This window comes from Talpa occidentalis, unplaced genomic scaffold, assembly GCF_014898055.3.
Source record: "Talpa occidentalis isolate TD23 unplaced genomic scaffold, MPIMG_talOcc4v2.1 talOcc4.9, whole genome shotgun sequence".
Lineage (NCBI taxonomy): Eukaryota > Metazoa > Chordata > Mammalia > Eulipotyphla > Talpidae > Talpa > Talpa occidentalis.
In genome coordinates this window covers 98,350,090-98,377,751 of record NW_023605305.1, presented here as the reverse complement: position 1 = coordinate 98,377,751, position 27,662 = coordinate 98,350,090, and the positions used below count along the sequence as shown (strand labels likewise).

The 27,662-nt window shown below is 35.2% G+C and overlaps 1 protein-coding gene across 1 annotated transcript in view; it reads left to right on the top strand.

Annotated features, from left to right (window-relative positions):
• The window catches only part of DPYD (dihydropyrimidine dehydrogenase), a 743,206-nt gene that overhangs the window by 468,163 nt on the left and 247,381 nt on the right, over positions 1 to 27,662 (top strand). The window contains exons 15-16 of the mRNA XM_037498291.2: positions 2,572 to 2,640; positions 9,549 to 9,632. Coding sequence (XP_037354188.1) covers positions 2,572 to 2,640; positions 9,549 to 9,632 — 153 coding nt within the window. The remainder of the gene's footprint in view (positions 1 to 2,571; positions 2,641 to 9,548; positions 9,633 to 27,662) is intronic.

The following is a 27,662-nucleotide window of genomic DNA, read 5'->3' as shown; positions in this document are numbered from 1 at the left end:
TTTATCTTTCACTTTCTTTTAGCCCACAGAGAAAAGTTCATGGAATATTCTCACATTTCCCCTACCCCCTCAATTTTTAAATGCTCCATCCTCACTGCAAAGATTGAGTCCTAAATGCAACCAAATATGATAAGACATTCTTAATTTCCCTTTTCTATTCATCATTTTTTTCTTTCCTCTCTTTGTTTTCTCTAAGAAGAAAATCTCTATCTACTGTTTCTCCTGTCTTCCTGATTTCTGATCACTCTTCTACCATTATCTGACTCATGTTCTCTGATTTTCTTGGTCACTCCGATTCCAACTCTTAGATCTTTCGGTTCCTGTCTTTTTTCTTAAAGAAAATGTATTGAACTAACACTGGGTTATAACCATATGAACCTTATAGTTCATATAACCTTAAACCATGTATACATTACATTATATTCTTCACTAAAATTATAGTTTCCATCTTTCACCATTTAATTGACCTCTTACACCCAATGTTCCCATTCCCATATTTCTTCTGGTATCACTAATTTTTGTTTTCTAAGAGTCTGTCTTTGCTTTGTTTTGTTCCTTGTTTAGTTTTATTTATCTTCCACATAATGAGTGAAAAAGAGAGTTTGGCTTCTGCCTGAATTAATTCACTATGTTGATCCATTTTGTTGTAAATGACAGGTTTTCTTTTTTTTTTTTTTAATAGCTAAGTGGTATTCCTTTGTGTGTATATATACCACATCTTCTTTATCCAAATATCTGTCAATGGGTATTTAGGTTATTTCCAATTGTTGCCTATTATGAACAATGCTGCAATGAGGGGAGGCTGTATAAATCTTTTCTAAATAGTTTTCATATGCTCTCTGTAAATACCAGAAGAGGAATTACTGGATCATATGTAATTTATATTTTTAATTTTTTGAGAAGCCTCTGTTCTGTTTTCCTTAAAGCCTATGCCTTGATTCCTCTTTTTAAGTTACTTATCCTGGTTCATAAGTCCTGTATATTTTTACATCTGGTCACTTTTTCTATCACCAGGACCAACACCTGCATCAACCCTGATCATCTTTACTCCAGCTCATGATAATTATTGGCCAACAGTTTTTGCCAACAATTTGTTTTTTTCCCTTCTCTAACTAATGGTATTCATTTATTTTTAATATTCTTAATATCCTTCATTTATTCACTCATTTTTGCTATGTGTCAAACACCAGACAGGTTATTGCAGATAAAATAATGAATAATACAAAGCAGCCTCAGCTCCCATGGAAATTATAGTCTATCATGAGGGGATAAAAGTAACTCATCATTAAGAATGGGGCTTGTCTATCTGGTTTTCAGAACTCTCCTCAGTATAATCACAACTTATTTCCTGTCCTGTCAGTGCTAAAAGCATACAGCTGACTTTTAGAATATACCTCTGTTTACTTTCTAGACATAGATAAAAATGCTATATATGATGAGGTTGCTGGTGAGTGGCTGTCAGTGGACTCACAACTAGACTCAGTGACTTTAGGCATGGCATAAACTGCATCTAAATCTCTTTGTGTCTTAAATGACAAAAATAAAAACAATTGCTGAAATATATTGAATATTTATTTCAGTCCAGTATAACCTATTGATTAAAAGAAAAGATTTCCAGTCAAATTGCCTGGGTCTGAGTTCTGGTTCTACTCTGTTCCTTATTAGCTATTATTAGCTGACCTTTATATCTCAATATGTGATGCATAATACATCTGTAAAATGGGGAGAGTGATTTGGGAATGATTAAGTTAATAAAAAAAGTAAATAAATACATTAAAACAGTGCTTAGCACATTGTTAGACTGTAAAAGTCTTAGCAATTTCTACTATTAGCTTTCTATGTAGCTAATACTATTATCCTTATTTAACCAATAAGTAAATTATATACCTTGCCCAGGGCCACATAGTTTAGTGATAGAGTAGGAGTTTCTAACATGGACATTCTGCCTTCAGAGCAAATGCTAGTAACTATTACTCTAAATAGTCTCCATTATAGGGTTAATGTAAGACTGTAGTTCATAATATTTTACAAAATTTAAAATTATAATGACTATGAATATGTAAGATGTTATTATCCATACAATAAGATATGATTAAAGAAGACACTAATTTATTTCTTTTCCATAACTTGAAACCTTTTAGCTATACCTTGAAACCTTTCAGCATACCAGTAATTATATTAATAAACATTTCTATGTCATTATATAATTTAGACAAGCTTTCACATACACAAATTTGTGTAATTCTCACTATCACTTTCTGAGTTTGTCAAAATCAGTATTATTATCTCCATTTTAAAAATGAGAATATAGAAGATTAGAAAAGGTAAGTAACTTGCTCAGATATTCAAAGAGAGCAAATGAGAAAGTCTTTAACATCTGAAATCCTAAATCTCTTCATTTCTTTCACTCTAATAACCTACTGTTCATTAATAATTTACCTTCCAACTGATTGAAAATTAATTTTATAATATAGTATACTATTACAAATATATGTACACAAATATTAACATACATTTGCATATAAAGGCATAACTATTTGTACTAATATTCTTTCCCTTTTCTTTTTAAAGATTGTGATTGCTAGCATCATGTGCAGTTACAACAAAAATGACTGGATGGAACTCTCAAAAATGGCTGAGGTAATGATTTCTTTAGTATATATTTATTTTATTTCTTCTCCTCTGTTTTTATTAGTTTTAAATAAAGAGCCACCATGAAAAATAATGTAATAGAACTAAAATTGAATGGAAAATCATAACTTAAAGCATTTCTATTATAATTTGTTTACCCTGTATTTTCATTAAAATGATGGAACTGTAAATTTAAAAGGAATCTATTCTATAACAGTGGTCCCTTGGATTTCACATACTACCTAAAAATCTTTTATTCTGTGAATCCATATACTCTTGATTTGCATATTAAGCAAACTGTGTATTATGATGGATGCCATGATAAAATTTAATTCTACCTTTGAGAGTCTAACTTGATCTTACCTTGCCTTTAGGCAAACTAGTTTGACAGTGAGAAAAGAAATTTTGAATATAAAACTCTTGAATATTTAAAATGTAAAAGGTTCATTTAATACTATTCTAGTTTGAATACAGACATGCATAAAATGGTAGGACAGAATGCTCCTGAATGGAACACTAGTCAGCAGGTTTTCTATAATATAAATTGAATCTTTCACAAATGCAAACAACTAACCATGTGCCTCAAATTTGTTTTTCAAATAGAAAAATACATACTTAAAATTATACACTATGTCCATCATGCTGTCATGAAAAATACTCTAGACAGCTTTAGCTGGGGTGCCTTCAGAAACCTCACAGACATTTACAAGACTAAATCTAACAATACTTATGAACTAATGATGCTATACTATACAAGGTTATGAAGCTTTCTATAGTGTTCAGAAATGTTGCTTGTACATTTTATTTGGGTAGCTTAAAATTGTAAGGGGAAAAATTACTTCTGGGACTTAGGGGGGCGAAATTAAACGTGATCAGTAATTGGCTCTGTGATCTTCGGTGCTGGGTCCATTTTATACATGTATTTACCTAATTGACCATGAAATCTTCCACAGAGTCTATGCTTGGCATGAGCTTTGCCAATTTTAAGCTGACTATGATGAATGGCTTTATCACGCTGCTTGCTTCTCTGCCTTTCTGTAGAGTAAAATACTTTCAAAATTATTTTCTTCGGTAATGAGCATTAATTTTTAAATAGTAGATTTACTTTTAAAAAGTCAAAAGCCTTTATTTTAGTAATATACTAGTCAACTTAAAGATGTTTTTCACATTTATCACATTCCGTATCTATTTCTTTAATTGCCATTTTATTTAATATAGCTTTCTAAATAGTAAGAGCAGAAAAACAGAAAAAGTGGGGGAAAAAAACAAAGGAAGGTCTTTTTTTAAGAAAAGGAAATAATAGGCTTTCCATTCAGTCAAAACAGTCTGTGAAATCTCTCCACAGGAACACAATCTACCTACCGTGAAGGTCAATCTGAAGATTGTGTCAATTAAAAACAGAATTTCCTATAATCTTAAAATGTAGACCAGTCAAGGGCTAGCTATCACTTGAAGTAACTTTCCCCAGATCTTTACGTCCTCTGAAAGGGCTGATGAGCCTATGGGATTCCATCACAGGTCACATGTATGGTAGACCCCCAATAATGTCTGGTAGAGACAGTATAAGATTTCGTTTTTATGACCACTCATTCAAAAAAGATTAAAACATATTTTTTGTATAATGGAAAAATCCACATTAAAAAAAGTCAACAAAAACAAAAAAATGTGCTCAAACCAGGGTGGCTATACTAGTTACAGTGTACATTTCTTTGGGCCTGGTGATAATGGGCTATAAGAAATGAGAGCCATCACACAGGCAGTTCCAGCATGCCACCATTATAATCCTTATAATAGATTAATTCTTGAATTACACAATAGGGAACTGAGAAAACCTGCTATCACCTCTTTATTATTATATCTGAAAATAGAAATAGCACATGTGTAACAGCAGAAAAGATCTAGTTCTGCTGTATAAGAACATGAAAAAATAAAAATAAAGAAACTATGTCAGAGTGAAAATTTGTACAAAGGAAGAATCATTATTGTTTGTTTCAACAGAGGCTGTCTGGGTAACTCAAAATATGGTCAGTTCAGTTTGTGACTGTTTTCAAAGTTAATGTATATCCAGTGTGCATGTGTGTGTGTGTGTGTGTGTGTGTGTCTTCTTTATCATGCATGTATTCTGGAGAAAAGTTTGTTTTCCCCTGGAAATAAAACCATGCTGAGTCTTCATTTTCACTCTAACCTTACAATGTGCATTTTTTTAATATCTTCTCTTATATATTCCTCAACTTGGGTTGAATCAGTCATATTTTTTGAGCACCATTTTGAAGAGCAGTATCTGGAAAAGTGTTTACAACTTGGTGCTCAGTTTTCTTGGTCCAGTTATCTGAACACAAATGCTCCTACTTTTCTGGAACATTGATAACCTATTTTAATTTCACACAGAGGGAGATCTATGAAGTTCCTACTATACACAGATTTCTTGACCAGTCAAAACAAAGGTGACTAAGATAGCCTTGCTATGTAGATGGGTTCACAGCTTAAAAATGTCATCAGAGATATACCAAATTGAAACATACTAAAGGCTCACAAAATTAGTTGAACTTTTTGTAATAGATCTTGGATTTCTTTCTTTCTTTCTTAATGTATATTAACTCAGAAAACAGAGCCTTGAGTCAAAGTCAATGTTCAGATGCTTTATTGAATGAGACAATCCCAGATCAGTAAGGGTGAGAAAATACAGAAATGAAATAGGGAAAAAAAGGGAAGCAGACACAGTATAGTAAATTATGGGGCTCACTCCAACTTCATGTGGGAAATGAGGCCAATTACTCAGTCATATGGGACCAGGAGTGCTGTATGGAATCACCCAACCTCACAGCAGTTTCTGGGAGAGGGAGGGTGAGAATGTATCTACTGGGTCCTTCTGATGTCTTGTCTCTTACTCCTCAACTTTCACACCATAGGGCTTTACTTTCCTCTGCACTTTTGGGCTGTATGTTCTGCCTGCTTTGGGCAGCTTCTAGGAAAACCAAGTCCCACACCATGTTGTGAGGAAAAGCCCTGAGCCTGTTGGGGAGGCCTGTACACTGGCACCCCTGGAGCTCCCACTTGGACACATACAGTAGAAGTTGTGACAGCTTCTGTGAAAGTTGTGAGAGCTAGTAATGGGAGGAACTGTGAGGATAGAAATGGGGACTGGCTTCCTTTTTTGAGCCAGTGGCTAAAGCTTGGCTGACAAAAAAGCTCATCAAGTTAGAGGAAGCATGTAAGCTGGGTATGGATCCATATGCATATGCATTATATTAGCACCCTAATCCAAGTTTATTTTGGATAGCACCACTAATCTTGCCCTCAGTAGATCCCAACTCTTCCCATTATCTTTTTTAAGATTCAAAAATCTTTGACTTCTGTTCAATCTGGTGTCTACTTATATCCCCAGACAAAACAGACAGAGGCACATTATAGAAATATATAGGGCCAGTTTGATGTAAGGCCCTGAACAGGTACAGTAAGGAAAGCAGAACAGTATTAGGAAAGATGGGCACTTAGTTGGAGATAAGAGATGCACATTACCATGCCCAGGGGGCCCAAGCCAATTCAGGGTTTACCTGTCCCAGGTCCACTTCAGAGCGATTTAAGATTCCAAAGAACTTTATCTCTGGTTTGCATAATTGAGACTAGATGTCAGTGTTGCTACCTACCAATATCGGACATCATATGTTCTTTTAATAGGAGAAATTAAGAAAGAATCTAGACATGTACATTTCATGTCATGCCAAGGAAGATCCTTCCTGCTTGGATTGATGCCCTTTGCTGTTTTAATATCCATGGGAGCATAGCTTTCCCACTTGGACTCTGAAAAGCCACTCCCAGCCACTCTCCACACTGACATTGTTCTCACTGTGCTCGGGATCTCACACCCCACACTCAGGCAAGTAGGGAAGTACTCTGTACCTGATTTTGTGGTGTACGTTGTACAAGCTTTTGTGGTCTTACTACCCTAGTTACACTGAGAGGTCTATAAAGTGATTCAAAGATTTTTTAAAAAGTATGCTACTACCACTGTTCTGAGTCCTCAGAAGAGTTTTCTTTCCCCTCCCTCATCCCTAAGTTATAGATAGTATCCTGCAATTTGAATTAAATCCTTTTTCGTTTCAAGGCTCAGAAATGGTGACGATTCTAGTCAATGGGTGGATGGATGAATAGGTAGACAAATAGACAATAATTGCTTATAGTTACACAGTATTTATTACAGTTCCTGGCACTATTCTAAGTTTTGTTTACTTTCCTTAATTTTATTTTTATCTTAAAAAAGCAACCTTATGAGCAAGATCTATAGTTTTTCACTTTTTAGAAATAAAAGAAAGTGAGGTAGAAGGTGTTAAAGAATATGCCCAAGTTCACATAGCTGGTATGCAGTATAAGTGGATTTCAAACCCATGATATCTGGCTCCACAGTCCATGATAATCACATAAACTTTCTTCTTCATATAGATAAATGGGTGATAAATAGATAATATATGATATTAGGAATGGCGAATTTTCTGTCACTCCTTCACTTGATTAATTTATTATATAATCATTTAGGTGAAGTAGAATTAACTCTGGGCTAAGTGACTAAATGAAAAAGCTTGTGACTAACAGGAGTCAGAATGCATGCCCAGTTTCAGTTAATTTAACATTTCATGCTAATTCAGCAATTAAGGCTTTTTGAATGGTTATAGTCCCTTGGAAATGGAATTACCTGCCTTTTAAGGCAGTATACATCCTGTGGCAGGAATCGTCAAATAAAGCCAAGTGAATATTCCTGAATTCTTGGTATCTACTTGAGCGCCACTTTTTTTAAGACCTACATGCTCATTTTAAAGACTTTTTCAGATGTTTTGGGTGAGCTGATAAATTTATCTATATGTATATAACTGGGGAAATATTTAATAATTAGTCACTAAAAGACTAAATTAAACAGGTAGTTTACAAAGGTAATAATTTTCGCTTATATACAAACTTTAAGGTTTAAATTGTTATGTTTTTCTTAACCTACTATAAGAACTCTAGTCATCAAATAAGTGACTTCCAATTAGTTATGATAATGACTTGCAATCCAAGTTGAGTCCAGACCCTGGACTCAAGGCTCTTGGGTATATGGGCCTACTCTCATTTACTAGTTATAGGAAGTTGGGTAATCATTTGAACTCCTTGTAGCTTGGTTTGTTATTTGTAAAATGGGAATCATGACACATCCTCTTATAAATAGTCTTCTGAAGTACCTGGCATATTACAAGTGCTTAAAAATATTAGTTTTTATTATTTACCATGATAGCTAACTGTAGGTTGCACTTGAATCTCAGGAAATATATAAATGTAAATATGTATACAAGTGCCACCTAACGCTTATCTATTCCAAAATGTTGCATTGATTTAACATTAAGTACTTTATTTCAGCTAAATAAAGAAGTTTAGTGGAAATATTTGAAATAACTATGAACTGCTAGGAATGATACAATATTGTATGTAATTGCAAAGAACAGTCTTTTAAGTAAGCTGGTAATTCCTGAGGGAGGTCATATTAGTAGATGGAAGCAAGGAAGTTTAGCTGACTTATCCAAAGCATCCCCACGTCCTTATCAGACCTGGGATTAGAGTTCAGGGTTTACTAGGTTGTGCTTTGTTAACCTTCAATATCAAACCAACAGGCACAAAGGTAGCTAATTCATGACAATTTTCAAATACCTGAAACATTTTACAACTGAATTAGAAAGGCAAAAATCATAATAAAACTGTTATAAAAGAATTTGAATGATCAAATGAACTTGCACAAATGTGCAGAAGAAAAAGCAGAATCACTAATAAATGAAGATGGGCAAGAAATTGGAGAAAAAGCTGATTTGAATTTTTAAGTTTGTTGAAGGCCTTTTTAAAATTCATAAAGCAGGAAAAAGAGGCAAAAATCTTGAACAGTTAGGAAGAGAGACCTGGAAAAAACAGCTATTGGGCTAAGGAAAGGTCTAATATACTTGGAAAATAGTAGGCTGTTTTTAATTCTTTGTACAATGTGACAGACATTGTAATATATGGAAACTGATTTAAGACCTAACTGTCCTTACTTAAAAAGAAATTCTGGCATTGGAGAAACTCTAGAAGTTAGGTAGAAGAATATAAGGTATGAATCATTTATCCATTAATGCTCAAATTACTATATTAAACTCTAGAAACCATGTTTTGCATTTTCTTAGAGTTTTCACAGAAGACTTCTAAAAAGTTCTGCGGCTCTCCAAATATTCTAAGTATGTAAAGAGTGAACTATTTTGTTCATTTATGCAGAATCCATTTGTATACCAGTGAATTAAGGAGTTAAATAAGAAGGTTCTTCATTTAATTATTAAAGTAAGACAAAATTACCAGTATTGTGTGTTTCTTAGTATGGACTTGTTTAATACAATAAAATTGATTTTCAGTTAAAAACATTTTAAAATTTACTCATTCATTCTAGCTAGCCTACTGCATTTTAATTTGCACTCCTTCTAGTAGCAATTATCCAGAATTAGTAAGAATTATTTCTATAAAAATAGAAGCTGTGCAGGGCAGATAAATGTGATGTCAAACAGACCTGCGTGAAAATCTCTGCTGTGTCACATAATAACCAGACTGTCATTTATCTGCCCTGTGCTGGGATTTCCTTGACTGTAAAAATGATATCAGCATTATCTAAGGATTATGAGAATTAGAAATAACAAACATAAAACACTTAGAACACTGACACCTTATTAGTAGTCAGATATTAGTTGTTATTTTTGTTGTACACCCTCAAATTTTAGAGAGTCGGAATGTACCTTACAAGATAGCAAAGAGGCAGATAACAGAATAGTTCCGATTGGACAAATGGCATCTACATTGAGTTATCCGTGGTAAAAGCGTATCAGCATACAAATAACGCTTGTATTTTTCTTTCATTTTTCTTCCTCATTTTAAAGGCTTCTGGAGCAGATGCCCTGGAGTTAAATTTATCGTGTCCACATGGCATGGGAGAAAGAGGAATGGGCCTGGCTTGCGGGCAGGTAAGGACTTCAGCAGCTGCTGCTACATGTGTGTGACAGAACAGGCTCCTGTTTGGATAGTTACTATACCTTAGGCAAGGAAAAGTGTGGATCAGATGACTGGTTTGAGACTTCCAGGTCTGCATTGTTTAAATATTTAGTGCTTAAAAAGTGGAAAATGAGGGAAGCTGAAATTACAGCAACTGTTTAGTTTTATTGAGGAAAATATCACATTATGTGCTTGACAGGAAGTAATATCATAACAAATAGTTTTTAAAAGCGCTGAAGCAGAATTAGCTGATTTCAAATGCAATGTTCTTTATTCATTCCTGATGCTGATCCAGTTTCCCTGGAGCAATATACTGTACAAAATGCATTGTTCCTAGTGATTTTGTAGTAAATGGGGCACAGCACAAATTGCATTTTACATTTTTTAGCATATGATCATTATTCTCTAACTGTGTTTTGGGAGTTGCAAAAAGACTTTGATGCTATTTTTATTTTTGGATACAATAAATGGAAACTTCATGCTAAAATACTTTCAAAAACCTAATGAATAAAATGTGGAAAAATATGTTAATATGTAGAAAATGCTGCATCTTTATGTAACTAGATACAGTGTTGTATGTTAAAAAGCTATGTAAAAGCTTAATGCTGAAAAGGTGAGAGTTTTGCATCTAATTTAGCTTTTAAGCCCAGAGGGAGTTTGGTGTGAATTAAATAATGCGAAATGTTGTAATTTATGACAGATTTTCTAGTCCTGGAAGTTTAGTTTCATCTTCACATCTGTCACACTGCCTTGTACACATAGTAGGTACTCAGCTCACTCTCTTTTTCCCCAAGTAATTGAATCAATTTGAATGAAACTCTGAGGCCCATAATTTGAAAGGGCACAAATTTCTGCTTATTCAAATGAGTATAGGTTGCTATTTTCATATTAGCATTCAGGGAGGATTTTGAAGTACCTTGTAAATATTTAATTAACATTCAGAATAGATTTGTGACTTATGAAGAAACCATTCTTTTGTAGCAGCAGGAGAGGAGGGCCTAGTCAAATGTTTTTCAAGTGTAGCCTGCGTTCATTCACAACAGGTTACCCAGAAGATCAGTAAGTGTGGTAACACAACCAAGCCTCAAAATTACCTGGTAGAGAGGAAATGCATTCTATTAAATAAAGACTTTAATGAGTTACATGATTAGATAACACTTGGTGTGTCAAAATATGTAACTTGATTAAAAAGAGGAAGTTGCCTAAAAGGACAGCAGAAACAAGGCCTGAGGTTGTCCAGTTCTCTTCTACCTCCTTCACAGACTGACCCTCAGAAACACAATAGTTTTTATTTCCATAGACAAAAGCAACCATGGAAAATTGAAATCTGTTAACTGATTTTTGAAAGGAGGTTACATTTAATTGCATATCCCTTGCTACATAGATGACAATTATTTTGAAAAATGCTCCCCAAATCCCATCTTGAGTTCATTTGGTCCTTTCATTTTACTCTGTGAACACATCTGAACTTAGCCACTTTACACGTTTTAGATGTGTTTTTTCCAAGGAGTTATTTAGTCAGGTAATTTTTGTGGTGCCTTTGACTGAAAGAAGATACCAAGTGCTACAGTTTTGCCTCAAAGTTATCAAGATTTCTCAAGCTCATGGGACACATGTGTTCCCCAAACCATGATGCCTTAGGTTGAAGGAACCTGAGGAATTTTCCGTTTTACTTGTTAGCTATAGTCTCTAAAACTGAAACCAATTCTTCCTATTACCAGGTTCAGAAAGTTTATTGTCTATTATATAATTGAAAAAGAGTTAATTTAGTTAATTGTGTCCTTATATATATGTTTAATGATTACTCTGCCTCAGGACACATGAATGTTCATGTTTTAAATGGAAAGAAGGAAGAATATTAGAGCATTAAAAAAGAAAAGCTTATTCTCTAGAGTGGACACAAGCATATCGGGACGTATTCATCTTTTCCTCTACTTCTTTTTTCCTTTTCTGTTTTCTGCTCCCGTGGCTTCTTTCTCCCTCCCTAACATTCATAATCTTGAGTACTCACAAGTTGGTGAAATGGGGACTATATATTCAGTGTTGAGGGATGGAGGAGCCACTTTAGCTCCTGTCCCTGTGCTGGGCATCCTGTGTTCCAGCTGGTGTGTGCCTCTTTGTGCAGAGCACAGAACTGTTCCAGAGCCTGGTAAATGTTAGCTTCATGAATGAAGCAAACTGACAGCAATTCCATGGGCAGAATGTGTATCAGTTAGAAATACTGTCTTGCAGTTTCCCTATTCCTAATATTTCCAGAAATCGTAGTATTTTTAGCCCCTTAAGAAGAAACAGAGAATCATAGTAGGGTACGTTTTCCTCTGTAAACATCTGTTTTCTCCTCCTTGATCTCACATATTTTCTTGTTAATATTTAATAAGTGAAAATACTGCCTTTGTACCTAAGTGAGTTTAAATTGACTATGTATGTGCATGTGTACGCACATGCGCACGCGCGCGCGCGCACACACACACACACACACACACACACACACAAAGTTCTTTATAAATGCTCCCAGAAAATGACAAAAAATGTGAAATTTAGGAATGGAGAAAATTATTATCTATACAATACAGAGATGATGTTTATTTGTACATTAATAGTAATTTAAAAATTCCTGTAAAGTAAAACTTCATATAAATTCTTTAACACTTGGCATTGCTAAGTGCTTAAATGTAGTCTCACTCTTTGATCTTTCCATCAGCCATCTATGTCACTTTGATCAAGCCATTTACTCTCCTGAAACATCAGTTTCCATCTCTAAAATTTGACAATTGAGCTGGATCATTTAATCCCCTTCCAACTTTAATATTTTGTGAACATTAGCATTATAGGTAGCAAGTTCGTATGTTATTTTTGAGCTCCCCATAAAGAATATTAACAAAACAAAAACATCTACAGAAATAAATACATATTGGGCTTTTTTTTAAACACTTTAATGTTTTTCCTGATTTGCATAAAAATCAGGGATTTACTCAAGCTGTTCCTAATTATTCCTGTGTACTCACTTTTTTAAGATACATTTTATTTTCTTTGAGGAATGAATGCTTAAGTTACAGTTGTTTTGAAGACTTTGGTTAATAGATACCTAATATGAGTAAAATAGAACCCTTGAGGTTTTGTATGTCAGTCCATTTCTTCTACCAGATTTTGCACATGAATTAATGGTATCCCCAGTAACTGCAGGTGAAACAAGAATGAAAAGAGGATTTACTATCAATTGGAAATATTTGAGAAAGTCAGATTTATCTTTGATTATATTCAAACAGGAAAATATATATGTATGTCTTATTCCTTCTCTTCAAAACAACCCTCTCAAGTAGGTTGAATTTTTATCTTATTTAACAATTTGAGAGGAAAAGACTTGAGGCCTCCATGTTTTCCAGGTCACAAATCTGGTTATTGACCACCATGGTGCCAACTTTAGTCAGCATGTAAACCTGAATCCAGGGAAGACACCTGAAACAGCTCCTGATAAATTGGTATCCCAGTGTCAGCATTAAATGTTATTATTGGGCCTTACCTGGTGGCGCAGGCAATTGAGCGCAGCGCTGGGAAGCTGTCCGCAGCCTCTACAGCACCAGTTAGATCCCGGCTGGCCGGCAAGGGTCCCACATGGCACGGCAGACCTCTCCTGTCATGCCCGCTGCTCCCCTCAGCAGTATATTTAGTCAGTCTGCCTGTTCCCCGCTCTGTCTCTGGTGAATCCTCTCACCCTCCCGCATATCTGGCCTGTACCCCGGTTCTTATATAAATAAATAAATAAATATTTTTAAAAAGCCTTTTAAAAATATATTATTATTAACTGAAAATTAAGTGTAGGGTTAGTTCAGGTCTAGAGTCTTTTGTAGTTGAAAGTTCCATTGCTTTAAACATATAAAACACAAGCAAATCTGATCCTACTCTTCAACTTTTCTGTCTCCTGAGAGTAAGGGAACATCTCTGATGTCTTAACATTGAGATTCAAAGCTGTCTACATGCAAACTAGATTTTCTGTGATAGTATATTACTTTCTATACTAAATTGAATTTTGGTAAATCTATAAAATCCAGCTAACATGACACATCTTTGATATCTTCTTTTCCTTAATGCTAAGTGGTCACATAGTATTGAGTGTTTCCCCTTTTGTCCTTGAATAGTTTAGTTATGTTGACTATTTTAACATCCACCTTGCAGAACCTTCTAACCTAAATTCCAATGAGAGCTGAATAAGCCTTGAATAGCTTTTTGTTGTGGGTGTTGTTTAGTTTTTGAAATTATTACCAGCATTTAAAAAATGGGTGATTCTGAGGGAAACATTTGATTTCTCACTTATTTTGAAAAAAAGGGAAGATTGGCTACACTTGACCTGCATTGCCAGGCAGGAATGAGGAACCTGAACTTAGATAGGGTCCTTTACTGTATCCGGTCCATAGAAATAACAGTAAACATTTGACCAAGGATAAGTGCTCATTCTCAAACATGGATTTGAACAATGTGCCTTTGTGATTCTAACTGTAAATATCAAAACAAAACCTTCTCAAGATTGTTGCTGACCCTCTGTGTTCCTGACATTGAAGAATCTCTATGCTCCCTTTTTTTAAAAAAAAAAATGGTATCTTTAATTCTATCAGCTACCAAAAGAAAAAAAAAAATAGTTGAGGTAAAGATGCTTTACCTTCCTCCCTCCCTATTTTATTATCCACATGGGATAAAATAAGAACACAAGGCAGTTTGCTCCACAGGACTTCTCGATAAAAGTTACATAATCCTCTTGAAATCATTTCTTTCCTGCCATCATAAAAACATAATTTTTCAGATCTTTTTCTTAAGTTATTTTTCACACCAGCTGTTTGTTTCTTTCTCTTGAGTCAGTGATGTGACATGGTTAAGTACAGATTTTTTAAACTCAGAAGAACTTAAGATTCAACCCCCTATTTACAGGGAAGACATTAGGGACTGGGAAGGCCCCTAATTTGTCATACCCTGAGGTAACCAAATAGCAAGGCATAAGATCTTTGATGTTCTTATCATTAACCCCTATCCAGTGCTCTTTCCAGTGTTTCCTACTGTGTCATCTGGGCGTAGCCAGATCTCATCAAATCTCGTCAAATCAGGGCAATGCCCTGGGAACTCCTGACTCTGTACCTTTTTGCATACTATTATTCCCTCTGCCTGGGATTCATATCTTTTCAACTAAAATTATCCAAATAGAAATCACCTGTCTAGTTCTATTTCAAATGACATCTAATTCATTAACTGGGTATGTCTTATCAATCAACCAACATTCCATAAGAAAGCAAAAGGAATATGTGAATAGGTTTATACCTGGAAACTAGATACATATCCTGTTTTGAATCTATATAGACTGGATCACTGTTAGTGAATCTAGATTTCAGGGACTACAAAGGTGTTATTTCCTTGTTCCTTCATCATTGACCACTGTATGATTCTCATTGTTCAGAGATTTGGATGTCTTCATCATACGTGTGGTTACTAAATAGTGTACAAATATTTTAGTAATTCCTTTGAATGGAAAATTCCAAAATGAGAATTAATTGGTGGGAAGACTACTCTAGCTTTACAAGCAAAGCAATGCCCTGAATAAAGATAGTGGTTCCACCATTATCACACATTATGTCTTGCCATCTCACAGACCCCTTCATTCATTTACACACAAAGTCTTAGCATTAATTTTATCATCAGTAGACACATCTACAATCCTGCTTTCATAATGATTTAGCCCGGCAAGAACAAACAGGTTTAAAAGTGGTAAATCTTTAAATGTTCAGTGATCAAAAATACCTATTGACTTAATTTTAGCAAAGCAACACTTTGATATTTCCCTCATGAACTCTTCTGTGTCCACATTTAATTTATACAAACTCTATGTTTATTAAAAAAGAGAGAGGAAGGCTTTGTTTCTGTTACATGCCAACATTTTTCATAAAACATTAACCACAGATTATTACTCTTACCCTTGCCAGAGAGCAGATGTCTGTCACAGAAAGAGAATCCAAAACTAAGTGTGAGGACCACATTGCCCCAGATGTGCTAGCATTTCCCTTGGGAAATAAAACCTTCTTCCAACAGCTGGGTTAACAGACCCTTATTTCATACATAATACAGAAACCAGGGAGTGTTGACCACAGTCCTGCCTGGATTAGATCCCCATTAGATGTCTGCAGAAGGAACTATATAAAATACTGCTTTTAGAGTCAACACAACTGACATGTCTTAGTACTTTCTATATTTCCCAGTGGAGTGGAATTCAGGAATTCAGAAGTATGAGATCCTAACATAGAGAAGGGAATGTGATGAAAACCCCTCCAGTGGTAAATACAACATGCCGAAGTCAAGATAACATCCGTGGCCTCTCTTGGGGGAGTCAAAGTGAACACAATGACCAAGTTATATTTGCTTTTTGATATTGGTCAGGTTTGTGCCCTAGGTAAAGTGCCACACTATCCTGAACATGCCACACTTTCCTGAGCGTGATGGTTAATCATGTTCTGATCGTCATGAACATTTGTAAGTTCTGGGGAGGAAGTTGGAACTTAAAGTCTGTGCGTTGACTAGAAAAATGGGATAGGCTAGGTTGGGGCCTCACTATGCTGAACCCTGGAGATATCATATTCACAGGTTTAATAACCATCACACTGCAAAATAACATCATTCCTTGAAGAAATATGAGAGATGATTGTGGTTTATGCTTTTCCAGAAGTGACTGAAATCTGATTTTATCCATATGCATTTTATTTTTCTGTTCTCTATTATTTTTCTTGTGGCATAATTTTAGTAGTGTTTTAAAATAAATTATCTACTTGTTTATGGAAAAAAGAATCTCTGATCAAAAAGAAATATTTGTTTTTTGTTATATTATGTTGCCCAACTTTTATTTGACTTTAATTCTTAGTCATTTGCATAGACATGGGTGCTTGGCTAAGTGGATAACTCCAGGAGATCTTTAAGAGGCATTTATGTAACTGCCAATATTTTGCCTTAAGCTGGTTCTCTGTGAGTTTTTTCACATTTTGGTTATTAATGTTGGTTAATGATACAAAAATGATTGCTTTCTTTTAAAGATTATAGATTGCTAGTAGAAAGTGACAAAATTCAAATATAACTGAAATATCAGTTCTATGTTTGGGGAGTGTCATTATTTACCTATAGAACAACAGTCATGTGGTGGTTAAAAAAATTATATGTAGGAACAAATAGATTAATCACCTGGTGAATAGCTACAAAAAATAATCTGTATGTATTTTTTAACTTAATATGGCTTTTATTGTACTTGTTATATTCCCAAAATAAGATAGCAATCATGCTTCGGTTTTTTCAAATCATCCTCAGTTGATCAGACCACACTGAGTTTGAGAAGGATAGTAGAATTTGCCATTTGACTGTTGACAGCATAATTATGTGCCACAAACATCTTTGAGATGAGCAGTGAGATGAGGGAGCAGCTATGATATTCATCTATGATGACACAGAGAGCTCTTTTGAATAGTATAACATCACACCAGAACAATAATTATCAGCAGTTATCACAGCAGAACAAGAGCAGAGAGAAAGTAGTAATCTGAAATTACTTAAGTATAAATATTGGCATTAAATTGAGGGTCGAGTCATGGGAGACAACTAGCCTAGACTATTTGGAAGAAGTGGCGAACAAGTCTGAACCATTCTTTAAAAGCCAGGAAAGATTAAGCAGTAAAGGACAATACATTTCAGGCTAAAGAACCACACTGAACCAGAAAAGCAGTGAGCACTTAATAGCTAGAGATTTGGAGGCAGCAGAGTGCAAGATACAGTAAGAAAGTGGGTAATGAATAAGACAAATCAAGGAAAGACATAAGGAACATCTTTCAGGAAGACCTTAAAATAAAGGCAACTTCTAAGTCAGAAAGAAAGTCCTTACACATTTCCAGCTGGGTTAGAAGCAGTCTTTTAGAGTGCAATCAGTTCAAACCTTCCAGCTGGAAATAGGTGAGCTATGCCTGGAAGGAGGCACATGGATTTCCCTGATGAGAGAGATAATATTGCCCCTTATAAAAAAATAAGCCAAGAAAAAAATAGGTTTATTAAAATCATACTATTTTTACAGACTACTAGTATTGACCCAGGTTTAAAAGAGTCTAACTTTTGTTACCATTGTCTGGCAGCCAAGTTCCCAGAGGATGATTATGACCCCCCCAACATGCATGAGTTGGTGCTTACTGGTAGTCATAGCTTTCACCCCAAAATTAAGTCCAACACAACATTGATTATATAGCAGAGATCTTAATGACAATTATCTTTTGTGGCTAACTTTGATTGTGTTCTTCTTTCAGGAAAAATATACTTTATTGAGTAACAGTATAATTATAAATACATACTCTACAAAGCTTTAAAGAAAAATCACTTTCAACTATGAAAATTAATGTTAGCCACTTTGAGACAGCTTAAATATTTGGTTCTTTTCCTCATATTATTGGCAATTCATTTTTTTCTAGAGTTGATAGTTTGTGTGTTTACTCTTTTCTCCCTACCTACTAGGTATATTCAGCATTGAGTTCTCGTAGTGGCAAATTCAGTTTCATATAATGTGTGCTAAATGACTGTCAAAAATGAGAATACAGATTTTTTTCTCTTACTTGGAAAATTTCTAGTGTTCTATCAAATGAACAGATAGTCTATTGCCAGTTATTTTTTTCTTTGCCAATGTGTTTTCTTTTTTTGGCTACCCAAGAAAGTGTACAGCAATATGGTAGGCATGTCACTCAGGTTTTCCTGTGACTTTTTTTTTTCTTACTATGGAAGAACCAGCTATATGAATTGACAATCAGATCCCTTCACTTCTAGTGTCTGTTCTTTGTTCTTCCTTCCTCTTTCCATTCTTGAATCTCCTTTTAAATTCTATCACCCAGGCTGAAACTTTCAGAAATTAGCCATTATATTTAGGAAAAACAGTTTCTAGATTTCCTATAAATATGTATTGCACTCCCCAAATCATCAAATATTTCTCTAATCCATTCAACAAATATCTAGAATATCTATCACATACCAAGAATTGTGTGAAATGCTGCAAATATAATGACAACCAAACATAGACATTTGATCTCTCATCATTGAACTTTTTTTTAAATATTTATTTATTTATGCATACAAGAGCTGGGGCACAGGCCAGAGATGCGGGGGTTGAGAGGATCCACCAGAGACAGAGTGGGGAACAGAACAGGCAGATTGACCGAAGTACACTGCTGAGGGGAGCAGCGGGCGAGTCAGAAGAGCCTGCTGAGCCATGTAGGTTGCTCCCTGGAGGGGTGGGGGTCAAACTCATGCTTCAGAGGTTGCAGATTGCTTCACAGTGAGGTGCTTAACCCCTTGCACCACCAGGGAGGCCCCTCATCACTGAACTTTTTATTCACTAGAGAGTATGGATATTGAACCAGTAACTCCACAGACAACATGGTGAAATTCGCATAACCATGAATCTGTGGTCATGCTACTTGAAGTAGATGAACTGTGAAGTTTCTGGTCCACTCTGAAGGGTCAAGAAAGGACTATGGAAGGGAGTTATGCTTGCTTGATAACTCAACTGTTTACAGGGTTTTTAACAAGCAGAAATATTTGGGATGGGTTAGAGCTCATATGGACACAGTATGAGCAAAAAAGCTTTGTGGTTGAAGCAAGGCATGTTGAAGAGCAAGAAAAGAATGAGGTGTTCAGAGTAAACATGTGGTGGCACAAGATGATACTGGAGGAAAAAGGATAGCTAGGTCAGTCTATAATAAGACCCCATAAGTCAGACCTTGTTTTTCATTTTGATCTTATCCAAACAGCAGTGGAAAACTGTTAATATGTTTTAATAATTTTAAACTATTAACATACACACAGATACATATGTGTATACATGGACCTCTGTATGTATATGATGGATGGGATGGTGATGAGTATTGGGATGACATGATTGTATTTTCATTTAGAGAGAATAGAACAGAGAAACTTGAGAATGGACTTCATTCTCAAGACCCATTCTCAGATCCACATTCTTTAACCATCTGATGATCTAGCCTCAAACAAGTCTATGATTCCTAATCCTAACTTCCAAGGATATTTCCAGGGATCATCCACTGATATCTGTGATTCTGGTATTTTCAGTATAATTTTTTCCAACCCCCACCATTAAACGCTCACTAAATATTTTCTCTTTTTATTTAATTTTTGTTAATTTTTTTTTTTTGTAGAAGAACTGGGATGTCGGTCAGAGGTGCAGGGGTGAAAGGACTCAACAGAGACAGAGTGGGGAGCAGAACAGGTGGATCTACTAAAATACAATGCTGAGGGGAGCAGCTGGAGAGCAGGAGAGGTCTGCTGCTCCATGTGGGTTAGCTCCTTTGGGGGTGAAGGGTGATTGAACTCTGTAGAAGCTATGATAGTGCTGAGACTCAACCCCTAGGCTACCAGGGAGGCTCCTAAAAACTTTCTTTTAAATGTAGTCATTTTTACTTTAAATAATTAAAAACTTCGACATAAAACATTTTTAATTTAAGTATATTAAATGCCCATTTTCTCTTTACAGATAATAACTTAAAAAATAAAGTAAAATAGTTTCCTCACTAGATGGTAAATAGGAGTTATATTTTTGAGGTGTCTATAGTCAAGGCACAGTTACCATGATATGAATATACTCCAAGATAATAAGCTCCTAAAAGATTTTTATGAAGACTAAAAATGGAGCTTATTCACTTAGTGCCCATTTTTCCAGACATTTGCTGGATATTTCTATTCTTGGAATCATATGCACTCCTCAGTCAACTATGAGGAGGAAGATAGAACATGTCTCATATTTACAGATAAAGGAACTGAGACTAGAGTGACTTGCTCCACATTGAATCCCCGGGAATTAATGTTATTCTGGCACATGGCAGATTTAATAAATAATTTTGGATGGATTAATGAAGGTATGAATGATTGAGTAATTAAGTCTTCATGCAAAATGTCTTTTTGTGCCATTGGCAGTGAGTAGATCCAGAGCAGGGTAGTTCAGTAGCATAACAGACTAATGTAATTTTGTAAATTAAGGACTTACATTTCAAATAATTTTTCAGACCTCTAAAACCAATGTTAATACCTAGTTCTGATTTTTGTTATCTCTCCACCTCAGCTAGTTTTTGGTTTTATGTGTCTGATTTCTCCAATGTGTTTCTTTACTCCAAATATATAGTTTACTTTATATATTTCTTTACTCCAAATATATAGCGTTCTAAATATATCTCTATTTTTTTAGGGAAATGCACATTTTATGCTTTTCATTTTATTGTGGTAACTTTGGTTTACAACACTGTATATGATATGAGTCTGAGTACACACTAAGAATGAGCATTTTTATGTGGCTATAGGAGTTTGGAGGATGAAGTGTGTCAAAATGGCTCCTAAGATTTCCCTTTGCAAATTTGCTTTCCTATGTAAACAAGGTCCATACCCAGGGATAAGGGAAGAGAAAGAATATACCCTGGGTTAGCCTGGCTTCCAGTGGGAGTGAAGATATTATTTTCACTGTCCACGTCCCTCCCCTCAAAGAACAGACATTTCTGGATTACAAATGCCCCCCAAGCATCCTCTCATACATTGAGAACAGATAGAGTAGTTGATTGCTGCTGTGCTCTTACGTTTGCCAGGCTCTGATCCAAGGGCTACATCATGTAATTCATGGCGACTCTATGATGGATTTACTGTCTTATTCCCATTGGACAATGGGAGAACCCAGACACAGGGTCACACTGCAAATAAAGGGCAGCACCAGGATTCAAGTTCTGTCCATCTGGCTCAAGAGTCAGTGTTCTAACCTCAGATACAGCTACAGCTTTAAAAATAACTTTAAAGAATTAATTATTTCTGGCCATAGAAATTATCAATACAGTATCTTAATGATGCCTGTCTGTTTGAAGATAGTGCTACACATGGGATTAATGAGAGTCCCTCTATCTAAATATTATTGAAAAGTCTACTTTCCTGAAAATGCTAAAAGAAAATTTGAATGATCTATATTTTTAAGTGATTTTAACTTTTTCTGTATCTAAATTCATCTCTACAGAGAAATCCTGACAGCTTTATTTAAATTCTCCAGTCATGACAAAAATATAATACAAATTTCATTTTCATTTTAAAAATCCATATTTTGCTGTTTAAATTTAACATCAACCCTCCCACCAAGGAAATATGTGATATGGCACATCAAGAAATTAAACTACTTTTGATCATCGGTGATTATTCTAAAGAAGCTGAAGAGAGGTGAATTAACCCCCACAGAGGTGCTGCAAGAGTTAATTCACCCTTTCTTCAAATGGTGGAGACCACTGAATATGCAGAGCTCCATCCAGCTCCCTAAGTGGGTCTGTCTTTGCCTGCCATTCCACAGCCAGGCCCCTCCACAAAGGGTTGATCATTAAGCCATCCAGCGGTGGGGAGTATTTTCATATAGCTGTTGCCCTTTATAGCAGCCTGGCAGTGAGTGACCATAATAAATTATGCACCACTCTGTAAGACTGTGACACAATGCACTGGCAGAACAGCGGGGGTGTTAGAAAATCCATTATTTGAAATTTTTGTTTCCTTTTCTTACCAGATTCCATGCTGCTCTTTTCCTGTCATCTTGTTCCTTTTTTTCCTATCTATTGTTTTGAGGGTTTTGTGTCTGACAGCTCTTTTCTACTGCTGGTTTTGTCCTTTTTGTTACCTTGTTTCTCCCTTCATGGGCTCCCCCGCTCCCCCCCTCCCTTGGTCTTGTGCGTTCTGAACCTGGTTTCCTTTTCTGTCATGCAGTCATTTGCTCTATTTTTCTTTCTCTTTCTGCTTATTGTCTCATAGGATGCAGAAAAACAAATTCTTTTTTTGTTAGCATTCTTTTACATGGTGTTATGTGGTTGTCATTTTCCCTTCAGGATAGGTGCTCTGTACTGTATGTGCTATTCATTTTGGTTCCAAGAATGCCAAACAACATGTCCACAAGAGTGCCAAGGCTGATGACAGTGGGGAAACAATCAAAGAAACCTGCAAAATAATTCCTTGAGAACAGTACAGACTTCTTGGTTCCCTAGAGACAAATTTATCTAGTATCTATACATTTTTGTTCCCAATTTCATATTACTCAATATTTTCACATTTTCTCCCCAAGAGTAGGTCTATCCCAAAGTGGCAATTATTTCAGCAGTAGTCCCTGAAAATCTACCTAGCTTGCTTTTTTCCTTCATTCTTCGTCTGTTGATGAATGCAGTCTGGAAAGATGCTACTGGTAGTTGGAACATCTACTGATTGAATTAATTCACTAGGTTTTAATTGAGCAACTATTATATGACAGAAATCGTGCAAAAGTTGTTGACACTGGACACCAACAGTTTTATTCTGCTGCTGGGCATTCATTAATTGGTACTGTCCCTTATTTCCAATTTCTTTCTTCTTTCTGCAGACACTTCATCTAGTGTTATGTGTCCTCTTGCCTTTTCCACTTTTCTCTTCCATAATCCCTTCAGATCTACCACTCCTTCTTTTTATTTGGATTTATTTATGAAAGACTTCCTTTTTTTTCTGCCCAAATTAGAAAGCTCAAATCTCCCTGGCAGTGAACACTCAAGAATATGCCAGCTGCTTCAATCCCATTTTTGTGCTGCAATCAAAAACAAATAGGAACAGTGACCTCAACTTTAATGTGGTTCTGGATTCTTGTAATGTCTGTAGTAGCTGAATTGAATTGTATTAATGTGTATTCCAGTTAAATATGCAGGCATTAAATTAAAATTAAACTCTTCCTTTCACAGTGTTTAGTTCCTTGCTCCTTTTAAATGTTTTTCCTGCTTGCTTATTTTCACTTTGTATGAACTTACTATCTTCTGCTCCCCCGTTGTCTCCTGAATCACCTTTGATTTTCTATTTCTATCCTGCTTGTGTTTGCCTTTTTCTTTTTGCTAAATGTTTTCTTTCTTATTCCAAAACTATTGCTGTTTTTTTATGTTTTTTTGCGCGTATGTGTGTGCTTGTTCTTTAAAATAAGAATCACTATAGCACCTTAAAAAGTTAGGTTATAATTTGCCACCACTTAATTCTCTTCCCTTATCTCTGTATTCATTTTGTTAATGTATTTCATTTCTTCACTCTTTCTTGTGTCTCCAAGTTTCCAGCAAAGGGTCTCCTTTACCTTGCGATTGCTTTTTCTTTCTTCTTGCCATTTCGAATTTTGCACTTAACTTTTTCTTGTATCATATTTATTTTAAAAAATAAATGCTGGTCCCTTTAATATTGTTTTGGAAATGCCATGGGAATAACTTCTCTTATTTTATTTTGATTTCAAATTCATAATGTAGCTCGTTGTATTCACCCACAAGAATAAGTCATTTGTTCTGGGGGGCTCCATGGTGGCACAAGGGGTTAAGTTTCAGCACTATGAAGCTAGCTATCTGCAACTATTGCAGCACCAGTTTAATCCCCAGCCAGGGAGCTAACCACATGACGCAGCAGACCTCTCCTGTCTCACCCGTGGCTCCCCTCAGCAGTGTATTTCAGTAGATCCACCTGTTCTGCTCCCCACTCTGTCTCTGGTGAATCCTCTCACCCCCTACACATCTGACCTACACCCAGCTCTTGTATGCATAAAATAAATAAATCTTTTTTTTTTTTAAAAAGTCAGTTGTCCTGCCAGCCTCCAGTCACAATAAACAGCTCCTATTAGACATTCACACATTTCATGCTTCCAATGTATAATTGCTTCCTTCTTTGTTGAGGGAAGAGAAAAAGGAGGCACAGATATAAAAAGCTGTGAAGATAGTTGTAAAGTTAAGGAGGTTAAGTTAAAGGAAGATAATAGGCTGGAAGTAAATAGGCAAATGTGGTAACTGAGATATTTGCAGTTTTAAAGGATGATGGGGGGAAAAATATTTTTGGCAATAAGATAAAAGATGAGACATTCCAAACCATCCCACTGGTTCATTCCAAAGGGCATTTAGTGCTCATTCCATCAAACAAAATTTGTTTTACATATACCAGTCCACTCTATAGGATTTCATTCATGTCGTAACTAGATGACTCTGCCTTGATAAGGCATTGCTCTTAGTTACATGCCTTTGACATGATGACCTAGTTTTAAAAGTTAACAATATCAGCCTCTTTTGAGTCTCTCACTGCATGTTGTCAATCATATTCCACATGTCATAAACACTTGAGTTAATTGACCATAGTTTTAAAGTGAGTATATAAAACAATCCAAGACAATTGTCATATATTTTTATATTTTTTCTGATCTTGACCTATAACGTCATTAATAATTGAAATTAAATTCCTTCTGTACCTGACTAGTGCTAATTTTAATAGAAAACCTGTCTTCTTTACAAAATAAAACTCTCCTATTAATTTATCAGTTAACTTCTTTTGCTGACTCCTTTACCTTAACCTTCCGGATCACCCTGGATTTGTTAAGTAGGAGACCTGCTAACGTTGTCCAGTCTTATATGTGGATGAGTAAATATAAAAATATTATGGGCAGCCCACAATCCAATATAAATTGTGAACTTAAAAAGAGAGCAATTAGTTTAGTTTGGAGGGCTAAAATTAAAAAAAAAAAGAGGTTATATACTGTGTTAAACTTCAGATTAAGTCGTTTCAAATGTTGTGGGCTAAATCTTATGAAATGAATATGTCCTTCCTTCTCATAGACACTACTTCAGCTGGTATTATACTGCAGTTTACTTTTGTTCAGTTAAAAAGAAAGTCTCAATTTCCTCATAAGTTCCTTTCTTATTCTTTGGTCACCCTTCCTGATTCTTTGCTCTCTTCTATCCAGTCCTTAAGAGAAGTGGTCCCCAGGACTGAGATTACTTTCATGCCTCCAAATTCACAAAAAAATTTCTTTAAAATTAAAATTTTTATTTTTGAGTTTTAATTTTTAAATAAAAAATATTTTAAATTTATCTTTTTTTAATGATATTTGTCTACCCCTTTTACTTTCTTAGCATTTTTCTTATTTGAGTGTGCATCATGATTTCTGATTCCCTTAGATTCATCAGTGCATTTTTAATAACAACTTATAGCATTTGTTTACATTTATAATGACAGAGAGCTCATTTGGTTTATTGTTTTGTGTTTTTTTTTTTTTTTTGAGTACTTATTACATGCTAGGAAATGTATTAACACTTTAGTATACTTGGTATACTTGGAAAAGTTTCATTCTCAAACAACCCTCCAACCTAGCACTATTATCATCACTATTTTCACAGATAAAGAAAACAGTGTAGAAAGCTTAAACAACTTGTCCAAAATCCTGCAGTCATGAAATGACCAAACCAGAATACCTGCTTACAGATTTGCACTACTCCATAGTTACTTTTCTAAAATGATGCAGACTTTATTAATTTGCTTTTACAATAAGTGATTTCCTTACTGTGTCTTTCTTCATTATTACTTCTGATGAAGGCATAACTATATCTAAAGATTGGTGTTAACATCCAGGTCAGTATTATCTTTGCTATTTAGCTCCCTCTGTCCACAAACCAAATGAGATTTTGTTACACATGACAGTAACTTTTGTCCTATTTCCATTTATGGAGTAAATACTTTCTAAGGGTAAGCTTTATGTCATCTTATTTTTCCACATCCTTCATACTGCCTTTTATACAAATAGTTCCCACATGAAGGACCCACATCATAGGTACTGGCACATGATCCTTCCCAGGCATTTGTGCTCATGATCTAGCTGATGTACTTACTCATAATCCAGGGGAAAAGAAGCCACAACATCTATCATTCTTCAATCTGGGCCAAAGTGAGATTTTACACCACTTCCAAGCAGTCTATAAGAACTTCATTTTGCACATTTTTATTTTCCTTACTCAGTAGCATGGGGAACAAAAGAGGAAGTAGGATAACTTGGCTAACCATTAATTAGTTTGTAGAATCCAACAATCTCATATACTTGGAAAGGTTTTGTAGAAATTTTAATAAATACTCCCAAAGAGCTTATGATTTTATTTTGAATTATAATTCAACAACATTTAATCCCCTGTTATTGCTTTGTCAGACTTTTAATTGAATTATTCAAAACATGAAACAAAAGGAAAGACTTGAAGATAGTGTAGTAATATTAGCAGAATTACCAGAGTGCTGAGAATTATTCAAGAGGACTTTATGTTTGTTAATCGGGCATTTAATTTTGCTTCTGTTTGTTGATGAAAACATCCTCTTGGAAAGGATTTTTTCAAAAACCTTAATTGTGACAGTGCCTTCTTAACATCCATGAGTGTACTATACAAGCAAAAGCTGTTTGAAACCTAATTAGTCAAAAGATTCCTAATTTCCATTTTAACTATAGAATAGCTGACCAATATTCCAGTCAGATTGGTCTTTAGTACACATGAAAATGTGGGCCTTCCAAAGCTGACTTTAAAAAATTTAAAAGTGCTGTAGGGAAGATATTTAAAGTATTATGCACTGTAGCAAAAAATAAAAAAAGAATACCCCTTCTATTGATTTTATGAATCAGACATAAAGTAAATATGGACAGGTTATTGAGAAAGGAAAATGTAGACTAATCTCACTCATGAGCATAAATATAAAAAGCAAAGGAAATATTAACATGTTGAATTCAATAATGTATGTATAAAAAAGGTGAATTTGGCATGATACAGCTTATCTCAATAAAGGAAGGTTGATTTAACTAAAAACAGCAAAAAAAAAATCAATTCATGGAAATCATTGCATGAACTGGTAAAAGGGAAAAATTGCATGATCATCTTAATAGATACAGAAGTTTTCTTTTTTTTTTAAATACAGTTCAGGGCATCACCTGGTGGCGCAGCGATTGAGCGCTGAGCTGTGAAGCTGCCCGCAGCCTCTGCAGCTCCGGTTCGATCCCTGGCTGCCAGCGAGGGTCCCACATAGTGCACAGACCTCTCCTGCCATGCCCGCTGCTCCCCTCAGCAGTGTACTTCATCAGTCTGCCTGTTCTGTTCCCTGCTCTGGCTCTGGTGAATTCTCTCATCCTGCCGCTTTTCTGACTG